Source organism: Primulina eburnea, chromosome 5, assembly GCF_022965805.1.
Source record: "Primulina eburnea isolate SZY01 chromosome 5, ASM2296580v1, whole genome shotgun sequence".
Classification (NCBI taxonomy): Eukaryota; Viridiplantae; Streptophyta; class Magnoliopsida; order Lamiales; family Gesneriaceae; genus Primulina; species Primulina eburnea.
In genome coordinates, this window is record NC_133105.1 from 11,228,343 (window position 1) to 11,244,205 (window position 15,863).

The following is a 15,863-nucleotide window of genomic DNA, read 5'->3' on the forward strand; positions in this document are numbered from 1 at the left end:
ATGGACAATACATTTGCAAGCGCAGCACTTCGACCACCATTCCTAGACGGTACGAATTACAGCCTATGGAAGGTCAAAATAAGATGCTACATAAAATCACTAGATGAACAGACATGGCAGCGTGTCATCAATGGATGGACTCCACCAGTCATGATAGATCAAGAGGGTGACAAACGGCCAAAGCCTGAAACTGACTGGACTGCTGATGAAGTGCAAAATTCAAACCACAACTCAAAGGCTTTGAATGCTATATTCACATCGGTTGACATGAACATGTTCAGTTTAATCACAAACTGCACTTCGGCTAAAAATGCATGGGATATCCTCCAATGTCACTGTGAAGGGTCTGAGAGTGTGCGACGAACCAGATTAAGGATGCTTACTTCCAAATTCGAGATGATGAGGATGGAAGAATCTGAGAACATACTCGAGTACGATCGTCGCCTACGAGAGATTGCTATTGAGGCATTCAGTGTTGGAGAAGCTACTTCAAATGAGCGTCTGGTTAGCAAAGTCTTCCGTTCTCTCCCCGAAAGGTTCAACATAAAAATTTGCGCAATAGATGAGGCTAATGACACTTCTAATATGTCATTGGAAGACCTTATCAGCTCATTGCGCACGTTTGAGATGAACCTGGACATGCAGAAGAAGGATAAAGGGAAGACAATTGCACTACAAGCTACAAATGACTTCAACAATGAACTCCTTCAAATATCTCAAGAAGTCAATAATTCTGATCTCTGCGAGGATTCTATCTCCTTTATCACTAAGAAATTCGGTGATTAATTGAAAAGAATCCGAGATAAAAAGAAGGATGCACAACTGTCTAAACCCACTAGCCTGCCTGCATCTGAAAAGTCACAAAAGTACCCTGCCAAGCAACAGTTTCAGCCAAGGAATGAAGGCAAGGGACAATACAATTCAAAAAAGTTTGATTCAGTGCAGTGTAGAGAGTGCAAGGGCTTTGGACACTATGCCAATGAATGTGCTAACCGATTACGAAAAAACAAAGACTACAATGTGTCTCTAAGCGATGAAGAATCCGACGCTGAGGAGAAATCTACTGATGAAGAAAGTTAAACCTCCTTGACTGCAATGTTCACAGAAAATTGCTGGCTGCAGGTGAATCCTTTAGGTGTTGCCCTAGGTGTTGCCACACCTGGCCGCAACATATGCAAAAATTCAGTTTGTTTAAAATCTACAGCCTCTGGAAACTTGAGTGAAGATGATGTGGAAGCTGATGATGAAGAAATCACTCTTGAAAGTGTGCAAAAACTTTATGAAGAGTTGTATGAAGAATGGACCAAAAGAAACAAGTTGAACTCAAGTCTTATGAAGGAGAACAATGATTTAAAAGCCGTGGTTGCCAAACTTGAAGTAACTTTGAGCAAAAAAGATTTGGAACTTTGTAAAACCAAAGAAGAACTTCAAAAGGCAACTGAAACTTTGTCCAAGTTTAATTCAAGCACATCCAAGCTTGAATCCATACTTTTGATGGGAAGAGATGACAAGAAAGACTTAGGGTTCAAAGACAGTGTGTTCGAAACAGGTGAATCTTCCAAGTCTACTGTTTTTGTGAAGGGAAAAGCTGATACATCTCCACAACCGCAATCCAATTCACCGATCAAAAGCATTTCATCAAAAAGACAACCTGCTGCACCAATTTCTAAGAAACGAAAACGCAGGTATGTTTGTCATTACTGCTTTAAGCCTGGTCATATCAGGCCCTACTGCTTTAAACTCAGGGATGATCGCATGAATCAAAAGTCAAGTCGGATGTTGCCCCAAATGTTGTCCAACATTTCCCGCAACACCTCTCACCATCGACCTACAGTAAAACAAATTTGGGTACCAAAGGTAAAAACTCACTGTAATGTTGTCTATACTTCTTTCAAAACTAACACTGCAGGTCATTGGTACTTTGATAGTGGGAGCTCACGCCACATGACGGGATCACGAGAATATTTCATCGATTATGTTGAACAAAAATGTGGTAGAGTGGCCTATGGAGGGGGAGCTAAAGAAAAAATTGTGGGAAATGGTACATTGAATGTTGAAGGACTACCAAAGCTCCACAATGTGCTTCATGTTGAATGATTAAATTCCAATCTTATAAGCATAAGCCAATTGTGTGATGATAATCTACTTGTTAAGTTTGATAAACATAACTGTGAAGTTTTTGATGAAGCCAACATGTGCATTATGACAGGTACAAGGTCCTCAGAGAATTGCTATCAAATAGGCGAAGAACTTTCTTGCAAACATGTACAAATCACTGAACTTGATCTTTGGCATCAAAAACTCGGTCATGCAAACTTCAAAACCCTAAAGAATCTGAGTAAGTACGATGCAGTTAGATGTATGCCTAATCTCTCTTCTGGTGTACCATATGTGTGCGGAGATTGTCAAAAAGGTAAACAGACTCGCATGTAGCATCCAGTGTTGTCAACATCTGGGACAACACGCTGTCTGGAGTTACTCCACATGGACCTTATGGGTCCTATGGAAGTGGAAAGCCTCGGAGATCTCAAGAAGAAAACTGCTGAAGATGACTGTGAAGATCTTCTGGAAACTCAAATCTCACTGTAAAATACAGATGTTGTACCAAATGTTACAACATCTGGAACAACATGTTATATTGAAGTCACCGACCCACAAGAAGATGCTCACAGCGATAATGAGGCAGCAGATGATGGACCGTGTATTCCAAGCAAAATCCAAAAGAACCATCCATCATCTCAAATCATTGGAGGAATGCGTGGTGATGTCCAAACTCGAAAGAAAGAGAAAGTCGATTACCGAAAAATGGCTGGACTTATATGCATGAGCTCGGCTTACTCATAGGTTAGATTCTCATGTTTTGTGTCTTTGTGTGAACCTAAAAATGTTGAAGAAACCTTAAAAGATGAGTTTTGGGTCAACGCTATGCATGATGAGCTTGATGAATTCGTTCGAAATGATGTATGGGATCTTGTTCCACCCCCTGACCACATCAACATAATTGGAACTAGATGGATTTTTAAAAATAAAACCGATGAGTCAGGGAACATCATTCGAAACAAAGCAAGATTGGTTGCTCAAGAGTACACACAGGTTGAAGGGGTTGATTTTGATGAGACCTTTGCACCTATTGCCCGTATTGAGTCAATCCGACTTTTGCTAGCTATTGCATGCTTTATGAAAATCAAATTGTTTCAAATGGATGTCAAAAGTGCATTTTTGAATGGTTTCTTGAGTGAGGAAGTACATGTTAGACAGCCTAAAGGATTTGAAGATCCGCATAATTTACATCATGTGTACAAACTGAAAAAAGGCTCTCTACAGTTTGAAGCAAGCACCACGTGCATGGTATGACAGATTAACAGAATATCTTCTTGAAATTGGCTTCAAACGAGGTGAGGTAGACAATGCTCTTTTTATTCAGAAATCCAAAGGTGAAATTCTCATTTGTCAAGTTTATGTTGATGATATAATCTTTGGCTCCTCATCTCAAAAACATGCTGATAATTTTGTTGAGTGCATGTCAACCACATTCGAAATGAGCATGGTTGGTGAACTAAGTTTCTTTCTTGGTTTGCAAATCAAACAAATGCATGATGACATCTTTTTGTGTCAAAGTAAGTATGCTAAAAACTTGATAAAGAAATTTGCTAATGAAAATACCAAACACATGAAGACACATATGGGCTCAAATGAAAAATTATCTAAAGATATTGCGGCCGAAGATGTTGACAACATCCTATACCGCAGCATTATAGGAAGTCTTCTCTACTTGACCGCTAGTCGCCCAGACTTAATGTTTAGTGTTTGCTTGTGTGCTATATACCAGTCAAATCCTAAGATCTCTCACTTAAAAGCCGTAAAACGTATCCTACGATACATAGCCGGAACAATCGACATAGGATTATGGTATACTCATGACACCAACTCAAATTTAGTAGGATTTTCTGATGCTGATTGGGCTGAGGATTTAGATGATAGAAAAAGCACTTCTGGGGGGTGTTTTTACCTTGGGAATAATCTGATTTCTTGGCATTGTCGAAAACAGAATTGTGTTTCTCTTTCCACTGCTGAATCAGAATATGTGGCAGCTGGAAATACATGCACCCAACTTTTGTAGATGAACCAAATGGTAATAGATTATGGGCTTAAAAGTGAATCCTTAGTCGTGTACTGTGATAACTCTAGTGCAATTAACATTTCAAAATACCCAGTACAACACTCTCGAACAAAGCACATTGACATAAGACATCATTTTATTCGAGATCTTGTAGAGAAATGATTGATCCGAATGGAGTTTGTTGATACAAATAACCAACTGGCCAACATATTCACCAAAGCATTAGATTTTGAGAGATTTTCCAACCTTCGGAAATCTCTTAGCATGTGTTCTGTCTAATCATTCTTGGATGTTGTCTCAGATGTTACAACATATCGGACAACATCTCATTTGAATACACACTTCTAGTACTTAGATATTCTGCATTGCATTCATGCTGTGATTTGATGTGTTGAAACTGTGTAGCATAATTTTCTGATGCACTTACAATTCCCTGCTATATTCTATGAAACTTCACACATATTCATGTAAACCTGGTCACAAAAGATTCGAAGTATGGTCACTTGACTTTAAACAAGGTGACAAGTTAACCGAGACATTGAAATAAAATCATTAATGGGTCTGTGTTTAGAAGAAAAGATGGAAAAAACTACCTAAAGTAGCCTATTGAAGGCTGGACTTTAAGTGTGGGAGCTACCCCTTCTAAATATTAACACAGAAATAGGAGAAAATGGAAAAAGCTACCTACGGGAGTCCAATGAAGACTGTTCTTCTAGTGTGGGAGCTACCACTCCTATGTTTAGAAAATTTTTGAATCTTTGTGTGTGAAGAAAAATTGAAAATTGTTTTTGGAATTGTGTGTGTTGTCAGAAGATGTTGCCAACACGTGTAACAACACTTCATTCGTACTCATATCTCATATTTACTCACATGCTTTTATTTATGTTACACTCTGTTATTAGGCATCCATAAGTCATGCATAAACATTACAGGGTGAATTTTGTCGGGTCATATGGATATTCGTATGTAAACAAAGAAAAATTCTATATCAATCCAATTTGTGCAGTATTTCGAATTCATGTGATCGTTGATGTCGAGTGGCACTAAATTTGATGTGGAGTTATTTCTGGAAATTTTGAAAATATATCGTACACATATCATCCCAGTACTTATCTGGATGGGTTAACGGTTCAATTTCAGCGTTTATTTTTCTAACCGTTAGATTAGGATGGTTACAAGTTTTTTACCGTTGTGAGGATTGTGCTTTATTACTGTTTAATTTATACTCATTTATCTCACAATTCCGATCATCGGTATTTCATTTAAACTCCTTCGAAACCCTAACACTGTTCACCGCATTATCTGTTCTATGATACTTTTATCCGTTTATTTTTTTCTAAATCGAGCTTCTCTCTCTAAAATTCACGGAATTCACTCTCTGAAATGGCAGGAAAGGGTTTTGATTCCCATGATATCCGAAGCGAAATGGGCCATACAGAGGATGTTCCCTCGCCTCCCGCAACATCTGCAACAACACTCCCTGTTCAGAATTTGCAAATTATCCCTGTTGTGCTAATGCCCGAGCCTCTGGAAGTAATTGCCCCCGGTGAGCTTGGAAATGCACTGGATATCGATAATCCACCAATCATCAGGGTTTTTGATCCACCCTCTCTTCCTAGAAGACAATCCAAAAGACAAGCAGGATATAATCCTGATCTGACACCTGGGGAGAATTTCCGTTACAAGGGCCAGCCCTCCACTCGACCGTCACTGATTGATCCGAATAGCACCTCGGGAGATGACTCCGACGATGCTGATTTTGAGCTGGTTCCTCGCAAACGGCCTGTCCCTGTAGTTACTGCTACTATTGGTAAGACCACAGGTTCTTCTTCTGCTAATGTACCCATTACTCCACAGGAAACACATGTTGCACCTAAAGCAGATGAAGATGAGGTCTCCCTGGCTCAATTTATGGCCTCACTGAAGAAAAACAAGAAATATGCTCGGCTCAGGCCTCGCACACCTCCACCTGTTTCCAGTAATGACGAGATCAAAGACGCCTCGGCAAGCCGCCCTACTAGTACTGAATGTGGTGGCCCCTCTCACCATACTGATGATTCACCTGATGAGGCTGCCTCAACTGCCCCTGATGTCTCTGCAAAATTCTCTGCTGATGAAGATGTTGCGGAAGATATTGCCAACAGTGTGGACAACACAGATGGTTCTGGGTATGATCTCACTGCTGATTTTTCACACAAATTCTACATTGCACAAGCCTCTGATCAGTGGAATATGTATGTGCACCGTTTATTTTTGGAGGAAAAGAATATTGATGAGGCTGTCTTCAAAAGACAAAATCTGCTCGCCTTTCTGAAGCACAACCATCTTCTTCCCACTGTATCAACGGTAACACCGTTTTCCCGACTGCCTGTGTTAGAATTCTATGCAAACTTGTCCCTGAGCGTTGGTGATGAATGCTCTGCCAAGTATGGGAAAGTATTTGTAAGAAACAGGATCTATGAGTTCACCCCTACTGTCATAAATCAATTCTACCAGACCCCACCTTTGGACATTGATGGTCTTGCCTCTGACATTGATCTGGCTACTTCAACCCTCACTGGATGTGTTATTACTCACTTTCTGCTCCATCCACAGAAGCTTTCAGCTGCAAATCTGACTTCATTTTATTCCGTTCTTCACAAGATGGCCATCCGAAATTGGACTCCTTCTACAAACACCACCACCGTCACCAGGCATCAAACTCTAGTGTTTTATTCCATCGGGCAAGATGGAGTGTTTGATTTTGGACAACTGGTGTTCAACACAGTACTTCAATATGCTGAGGGTGGTCTGCGATCGTTGAAACTCCCATTTCCCAGTCTGATCTATGGTCTTTTTGTCTCCCAAGGTTTTGTTAGAAATGTCCGCGAACGCTTATCTGACCTTGGTGAACCATTCAAGATTGCTCCTGCACTCTTCAAGGGAAATTGCTGAATTGATCTTCCGTGGTGTGCATCTCCCAAAACACCACCTGTTGCGGCGCCATCGCCAAGTCCTCCTGCTCCATCCCAATCCACTGACTATATCATGATCTCTGTCCCAGACGCACATGCTCACATTGCTCATGCTGAGGCAAAGATTGAACAAGCCAGGGCTGTTGTTGTTCATGCTATGCAAACTGTTGAACAAGCCACGGCGAATATTGCATACTATGAAGCATCGGCTAGATGGAGATGATGATCAATGGAGATGATGATCAAACTGAAACCGAGACCGCAGCTGGGCCTTCCGGGACCAAGGATGAAGGAGATGAGGGGAATTAAGTTTTTTGGTTAAGAGTTTTGTTTTACTAATGGTTCTGTCTATGTGTTGATTTTGCATCTTTGTTTATCTTGCAACTACTCATTCAAAAATAGCCTAGATATGATATTTATTGGAATGATTTAAAGAGATATGATATCAATGTTTAAATAGAGTTTACTTATAATAAAACTCTCGCTTTCCTTATGATACTAGGTTTCCTTATGGAGATAGGATTCTTCATCTATAAACAAGAGGTCAAGCATATGAGAAAGCGTGGCAAGATATTGAACATACATATATGCTTAAGGTCGAGATTTTCAGAGCAATAAAACTTGCGAAGCCGACGCTGATTGAAGGGAGGTGATCTAGTGTTGCCGTGAATGTTGAGAACATCTTCAGACAACATCTGGGAAGAAGTTGGCCGAAGATTGCTTCTCTTGGATCTACTGTTTTGGCAACACGTTTTTGCTTTCTTGTTTTAGTATTTATTCTGGTTATTTGTTTTAGAAAGCATTTGTTTTCTCAACTTGTTGAGGAAATTGATTTATGTGGAAATCACTAGTAATAGTTTTTTTGTAAACGGTTACGTTTTCTAGTGATTAATTTTTGACATAAGGCACCGCACAAGTATTTATACTTGTGCAAATTTAATCTCATCCATCTATTTATTTCAAGTCAATTTGTGTTATAAACGTTATTTTTCCGCTGCATGTAGATGTTGTCCGAGATATTGTAACATCTGGCACAACACCTAATTCTGACAAAACACAAATTCACTATTTTTAATTTTATTCTGATATTTTTATTATTTGTTATATCTGTCGACAAAATAATCCTTACAAAGCCAAAAGTCAGAAAGAAGTAATGAAAAAGAGGCTCAACTGTAACAACATGATAAATCCTCAAGCAAAAAGTTTCAACAAAACCCAAACGTCAACTATTGTAAGAACTGAGGATATTGCGGTAACCCAATCATGGTGAGAAAAGATGTTGGAGAAAGCATGGAAAATGTGTGGTATGTGGAAGTGACCAACATGAGATTCAAGACTAAATGAGCTTGACATGTGTTAATAAATGAACTTAGGTAGGGTCGGGTTTGAGGCTTTGAACAAACAAGTGTCATCACATAAATGACTCGCCCCATGACCTCAATAAAAGACATTTTTATCATATCAAAGTGTACAAAATCTTGAGCTTGAAGAGAAAATTTGGGGAAGAAACAAGAGAGATGAAATGGGCAAAATAGAAGAAAAATAAGAGAAAAATATCAAATTATCACCAAAAATTTCGAAAAATTTATAGAAGACTCCTTTCTTACCCAAAAATCTTCATATAATAATATCACAAGCGAAATCTTCTCGGAAAATTCAAAACCATGAAAAATTATTTCTGAAAATTTTCTAGGAAGTATGTCTAAGGCAGCTATTTGCAGCCTATATTACTTCTATTTCTTGAATGGTTTTCACTTCGGTTTTGAAATAAAAAGTATTTAAAATATTTTCTAGGTTACAATGGTGCACATCGACCGTCCTTAAATTCACTGGAAATACAATTTAGGTCGTCGGAATCGAGCTTGATCACTATTATAGTTTTTCGATATCTACTATTAATCGGATAAAAATTTCCAAATATCTTCTGAACAAAAGTCGTAGATCGGTTTGAGAAATATCCACTGTAAATTTTCATGCCACGCACGGCGGTAGAACCTCAGCCACTCGCCGACTTGTTTTAGGAATTTTTTGACTTCCGAATGATTTGGAACTATTTTTAGACATTTAGGGAAAGTTTGATGGTTTTTGGGCGTTTGTTTTAATTGTTATGAATTTTTAAAGTGTTGATAGAAACTATCCTATACAAGTTTTGCACAAAAATGATTTTTAAAAATTCATACACCTAGTTTAAAAAAAAAATAAAAAATCATACACCTATTATATATCTTAACCAATTTGAAATCACTCAAATTATATTTATAGGAAATTATCTCAGCTTGAGATTGAAACTGAGACAAAAAAGTAAACTAACGAAGCGAGGTTTATCTAACGAATAACATGCTTACCGATTGACTATTACTGATTGAACAACATGTTTATATCCTGGAATATGGTTCATCTGAACAACGCTTCGGTCCGAAAATATAAGTTTGCATTGACTGTTTAGCACAAGATATTCACTTCATAGTCTTGAATAGTCATTGTTTTTCATTTGGCAATATATTTTGTGACGATATGTTACTACTGATACACGTCATCTCATATCGAAATATTACACTGATATATTATCTTTCGATTTGTTAACTATATATATGCAAAATTTATTTCTTTGTTATGTCCACAAAGATTTGACTTCTATTTTTTTCTATTTATTGTAAATTCCAGATACAAAATCACTCCAAATAAAATAAAAATTGAGAAAAATGAGACCATGACATTTCTATTGAATTCGTATTTTTGTCATCTTTTGTAAAGTAAAATATCGTACACGCTTAAGTTATTGTATGTTAAAGTGATAATGATTATATTACCATTCGAGGTCATATATGTAATTTAAAAAAAAAAGGTAAAACGAGACAAAAGAATGTATACACACACACACACACATATATTAAAAACAAGGTAAAATGAGGCATAAGAATGCCTTCATGGCTTCACCTAAACCATAGTACATTCGATTATCTACGCAGCTTAAATATAAGATTATATATGTAAACCAAAGATGATGAACCCAAGAATATATTAGTGTGATTTTAATTTGAGAGGGCGACTGTGTTTCTGCCGATCTGTTCCTGCTCTGACTACATTAAACCGACTATACTGAACCAAGAGACCACATCCTATAGACTCTTCCCATCAGATGACATAATGTGTTGATATGCAAAAGAGTATGCTAATGAAACAAAATCTTTAGCAAAACATTTATTATTTCCTTTGCTCATTGATTAAAATTTATCCTCCAAGAGGTGTTCTAGAGAATCTAATTCAGCCGTGCCTCGCATATTCTTCCTGAGTTTCTCCAACAAAAACAATGCTGTTTTTTTCACACCCTTCCTTTCTTTTGGTTGATGCCACAGAGCTGACAGTATGTTGGTGGGAATGACGGGAGCAGGCTCAGCTCTCAATTGCCTACCTTCTATCTGGACACCAGTCAATCTGTATGTAAAATGAACTGATCAAGAACTATGTAAATTGATTACTTAAAATCAAAGCAACGTTGATATAGTATAAATATATATAGTCTTACGTTTATGCATGCTGGGGATTATATGCATATGAATGCTTACTTCTTATGCACTGACCTGTTTAGTATATTCCACATGTTTGGCCATTCAGTAAGTTTGTAGTGCACATCAAGAATTCCCGGACATCTTATAATTGGAACCCTTACTTTTCCAACTGAGCTGCATACTGACACGATATTCTGGTGTGGAATCGAATCTATGTACGAAACCCTCACAACTGTTGTTCTTGGGACATCGATTCTTAGCAAGGCCAACTGCTTTCCTAACACATTGATATAATGTTTCACAAGCGCCCTTTCTTTGCCAATTTCTGTCTGGAAATAGCATTTCAAAGTTCAAATGATTAAATAAAGCTTTCAAACTATTGATGTTTGGACATGTTTTAAAGGAAAAGCCACAGGAAGAATATTTTGTGTTTTTTGTACCGACAGAAGTTGAAAAATTAACTCGGTAGCCTGCACTACTCACGTTAAACCAGACAATGCAAATGCAGGATCAGGTCAAATCGATTACGCAGAACCAAAAAGACCAAATTTATAGCGTTTATATGAGAAGAGCTGGTGCCTACCAAACAATGAATGATTGGTAAAACACAGCAGAGATGCTATAGCTATTGTTGATGTGGAAGATCATATAAGATATTGGAACTATGCATAAGGTGATGAAAGAGCACAAATGGGACGGCGATTCAAATTTAACAAGATAAACATTTTAGCTATAAATACTTCATCCAAAAAATGCAACAATAGGTTTACCTCGAATTCAATAAAACCAACAGAATTTTTGACACCCAAGAAATATCCGGATATGTTGCTATCACAGAAGGACAAAGCTTCTTCAATATGATGTAATCTTATGTCAGGGGTCAAAGGTTTTATCTTTACTGTCCGGGAAGGGTTTTTTATTAATACAGTCGGAACATTAGGGTCACCGATCAAATTCGGAACGGGAACTGTCACGTTCTTATTTGAGGTGGCTGATTCCACTGTTACAACTCCATGTCGCCCCAGCATATCAATTTTGCCAATAGCTCTTTGAAACCCGTTTCTTGTCTGCACTAAAACAGAGTTCAATAAATGAAAATCTCTCGTCAGCACAATGCTGTTTTTGGCCTCGTTTTACACATTGGGCGCTTCTATCTGATCCTTACATACATAATCAAATGAGAATGAAAACAATATATGATGAGAGGCAGCTAATTACTGACCTCAAAATGAATGTAAGCAGTTTTAAACAAAGATCCTTCAACATCAAGAATTTCAATATTTGAAATAGTCCCGCATCTTTTAAAAGTTTCTGTTATATGCTCTACGGTAGCAGCTTTACGCAGGAGTTTCACAACAACTCTGTTGTCATTTGATTCTTTGCTAGACAAGAATGTGTTTTCCAACTTTTCTCTATCAACATTCTCTGTGGGATTTGGAACTTCCATGCCTGCTTTTAACTCTGTGCAGCTGAGGGATCCAAAATCCAAATGAACCCTTTCCTCATCCTCAATCCTATATTTCACAGTCGTGAAATCAGTTGAATTTAACCTCTTACTGTCAACAAAGTTCTGAGAATCAGAATTTAAAGCCTCAGATAAAACACTGTTCCTCACTTTCTCTTCGTCAATCTTCATAGTCGGATTCAGAAAATTAAAGGTTGCTTTTAACTCTGTACCACCAAGGGATTCAAAATGCATGTCATTTATTTTTTGATTCTCAAGCTTAGATTTTTCAGTTGCCGAATCCGATGCAGTCAACCGATCATCATAGATAGGTCTTTGTGAATTAAAATTTGATGGGTTCTCTGTGATGCGACCTGTGTCGCTATTATCATTGGTTGAAGTATATGGTACACCCTCCTGCAATTTAATGAAGTCAATCAAGTCTTTTATGTCGGAAAGTTTTTCTGCATCCACCTCACAAGGTTCATTTGAGTGTTCGAACTGAGTAAACGTCAGACTTCTGGGCTTAAAATTTTCATCAACTATTTGATCACTAACCGATTTCATGTCCAAATCTGTTAGATCAAATATATTTTGAGCACCGTTTGATGGAGAAGAGGTCTGGTCCCCTTCAAACCTGAGATTTTTGTCTTCTTGCAGTTTGTTTTCACGTCCAATGAGAGAAATCTCCTTGAACTTACCGGCCTTTGAATCAGAAGTTGCTGCATCTGGCGATAAATCATCAGCGGGAGAAGAATGCTTAAACTGTGACACCCTTTTTCTTTCAAATTTTAAGAGCAAATCAGACAGAGTTTCCTTGGGATCTGTTTGCTCAATGATGGCCTCAGGAGATGTTCGATCATGATTTTTCTCCTGGAAAAGATCCACTAATCTGATACTCTTCTTTGGACCACCAAATACTCCAGAGAATGCTCCTCTTTCAGACCAAAAATCAACAGATATATTGTCAGTAATAATTTCATTTTTCTCCACATTTACGCGTTCAGTAGAATTCAGACTAATTGTTGGAGGTTGTAGAGAAGATGAATTCTCAGGATTCGAAACCAGATCCACTTCCAGATCCAAAAATATGGGTGATGAAACTTCGTCAGATTTCAGAAATTCAGCTTCTTTGGAAACCAGTTCCGAACTATTTAATCGGGCTGCTTCCTCGCAGCAGTTTTCACCACTACTTAGAGATGATATACCTGGGGACATATGCATTCTCATTGTGTTAAATGCATCCTTGTCTTCAGTTTCAGCAGCTTGGGGAAAATTAAGCATCTGATTTACTTCAGAGGTAGTTCCATTTACCTGCTCCTCATAAACTTCACCTGCCATACAAGATTTTCCATGGTCCACGTTTACTTCTTCGTTATTAAAAATAAAGTCATTTTGGAGTTTGGTCGTAGCCTCAGAATCTTGAAGTTCACCACTTCCATGAACAAGAACATCACTAGAAGGGACGACCACCGAAGCTGTACAATCCATATGTGTCGATGCATCAATAGCATAATAATTTTGCGGTTGATTATTGCCAAGCATCTTATCTTTTAGGATATCAACGACATCTTTTAAAATGTACCATGGTGCTCCCTTTTCCTTCCCGGATGCTCTTGATACGATGTCAGGTTTTGTATGAGCAGACCTAGAGTTTCAATGATCGTAAAAGTTAACGAAATATAGAATAGAATGGACATTAAGTGAAACACACAGACAAATACTAATGACCAACCCCATTCCCAATTACCGTCAAGAACAAAACTAACAAAAAATTTCATCATCTGAACAATGACAAAAAATAAGTTCGAAAGGTCGCACAAACTTATTTAAATGGACCATCTTGTTTGCCACAGATCATTTCCACCATTTTAGTCCATAAAACATGTACTCAATCATTTTGCAGAAAAAAGTTGCTGATTCCCCCCATCTATAAAAAAATTCAAAATTTCTTAAAATGTACAGAAAACCCTACTCGTTTACAAGTGGCTCAACCGTCATATCTCGATTCTCCTCTGCAGCAACATCGTTCTTTAACTCAGGTGTCCCGCCACTGTCACTAGTAGAGAAAAACGATGAGTAAAAACACACTTTTCTCGTCGAAAATCCTGCAAAAAGAAGTTACCATCAGCATAATCAACAACAAATTTTGCATAAAATATAAAACATTTATCCGAGAATAATGGTAAATCTGCGAAATGGGTTAAGGCCATTTTACTTTTTAAGCAAATGGGGAGGCTTGATTTGGGTTGAAGGAGACGAGAGAGGGCCATTGAGGCACTCTTACGTGTCCGCAAGAACAGAGCTTTTGTGGAGGGTTTTACAGAGGCTGAAGGAGACCAAACCGGGGGCAAATTGGGTATTCAACAAAATGGTGTATTGAAAATACTAAAAAAAGCCCATCTTATATTTTGCCTTATTTCTTTAATACAATTTTTGGATAAATTTTGAAATATAGCAATTATTTTATCAAGATTTTAAAATATAATATTTAAATTTTTTTTGTTTTTGAAACGATCCCAACTCGTTGTTCTTTAAAATATATTAAAGAATTTATTTTCTATCCTTCCATTAGGCCGAAATATACCATACATATATATATATATATATATATATATTTATATATATATATATATATATGTGTGTGTATTTTTAAATATACTTTGCACCGTTTAAAATAAATCAATCAACCTATTATTTAAAATTCCAAAAGAATGAGGGCAAAACATAAAATCATAAACCGTAAAACCAAACCTAAAACTAACATTTTCAAAATAGCAAAAACTCTTAAATCTTCTCAAAATCTCTTAAAAGCATAAAAGTCATAAACCTCCTCAAAATCTTTAAAATCATACTAATGCGGAAAGCTAGCAAAGGTTTTCAGATTATGTGCACCATCAGTCCAACTATTTCAACCATCAAGTCCTCTCATATCATCATAAACATCATGTTCACATGCATCATTCATACATAGTGAGTCTATTGACTCAGCAAACATTAACCGTTATAACAGGTAATATATATACATTCATAAACAACATTGAAAATACTTTTAATAAAAAGATAGCTTGTTACGAATATTCATAAAATTTAAATATTTTTCCTTTCATCATATCATTTTTCCTTTCATCATAAACATATACATATACATTTCCTTTAAGGTGAATTTCGATAATTAATTGTGATCATTCTTTCATCATTTGGTCGATTGATCAATCTCAGCTATAAATATGGTACCAGACGAAGAGGCAACATTAAGCACATTTTTGTTATGTGCTGTAGTAGCCCGAATTCCAAATTGGGTAATTAACGGAGTAATGGTGATTAAGAAGGTTTAATGTGTAATTTTGACCGAGTCATGATCGGACGGACCGAAGATGGTTCGGAAGCACCGAAGAGGTCGGAAGGTCCGAAGTGGGTTCGGTGGATCCGATCATTAGGTGTCAAGAGTTGATCGACACGTGGGAGTTCGGACGTTCCGAAGTGTAGGTTCGGTGGATCCGATCATGAGGTGTCAAGAGCAGCTGGACACGTGCATGTTCGGACGGTCCGAAGTGTATGATCGGAGGATCCGATCATGAGCTGTCAAGAGCCAATGGACACGTAGCGTTCGGACGTTCCGAAGTGTTGTTCGGAGGATCCGAACATGGCCTATAAATAGTGGTCGGATTTCCTCATTTTGACTCGCCAATTCAGAGAATTCCATAGCATTTCAGTCTTTTCTGACAGGTTCTAGTCTTGTTCCGAGATTTGGGCACTAGCGGGGAGCTGCTGGTCTTGTAGCAGAGCTGTGCTCTAGTTGGGAGCTAGCGGCATCAGCGGGCTGGCGACGGACG

The 15,863-nt window shown here is 37.7% G+C and overlaps 2 protein-coding genes across 2 annotated transcripts; one reads left to right on the forward strand and one right to left on the reverse strand.

Annotated features, from left to right (window-relative positions):
- On the forward strand, positions 1 to 786 carry LOC140831367 (uncharacterized). The gene has a single exon (XM_073195117.1). The coding sequence runs from the start codon at positions 1 to 3 to the stop codon at positions 784 to 786; it is 786 nt and encodes a 261-aa protein (XP_073051218.1).
- Positions 787 to 10,047: 9,261 nt separating this feature from the next.
- On the reverse strand, positions 10,048 to 14,370 carry LOC140832996 (uncharacterized). Its single transcript, XM_073197352.1, has 6 exons — positions 14,246 to 14,370; positions 14,003 to 14,135; positions 11,806 to 13,675; positions 11,354 to 11,650; positions 10,656 to 10,912; positions 10,048 to 10,509 (listed from the first exon to the last, which is right to left on the reverse strand). The coding sequence occupies exons 1-6, from the start codon at positions 14,298 to 14,300 to the stop codon at positions 10,299 to 10,301; spliced, it is 2,823 nt and encodes a 940-aa protein (XP_073053453.1). The 5' UTR covers positions 14,301 to 14,370; the 3' UTR covers positions 10,048 to 10,298.
- Positions 14,371 to 15,863: the final 1,493 nt, after the last annotated feature.

What these genes read in the sequence shown, in the direction of transcription:
- LOC140832996 (XM_073197352.1), bottom strand. Translation starts at nt 14,300, where the DNA reads ATGGCCCTCTCTCGTCTCCTTCAACCCAAATCAAGCCTCCCCATTTGC. An exon ending in CTGCTTACATTCATTTTGAG is followed by an intron (nt 11,651 to 11,805) that starts GTCAGTAATTAG and finishes GTTTTAGTGCAG; the next exon opens with ACAAGAAACGGGTTTCAAAG. An exon ending in TTGGTTTTATTGAATTCGAG is followed by an intron (nt 10,913 to 11,353) that starts GTAAACCTATTG and finishes TGCTATTTCCAG; the next exon opens with ACAGAAATTGGCAAAGAAAG.
- LOC140831367 (XM_073195117.1), top strand. Translation starts at nt 1, where the DNA reads ATGGACAATACATTTGCAAGCGCAGCACTTCGACCACCATTCCTAGAC.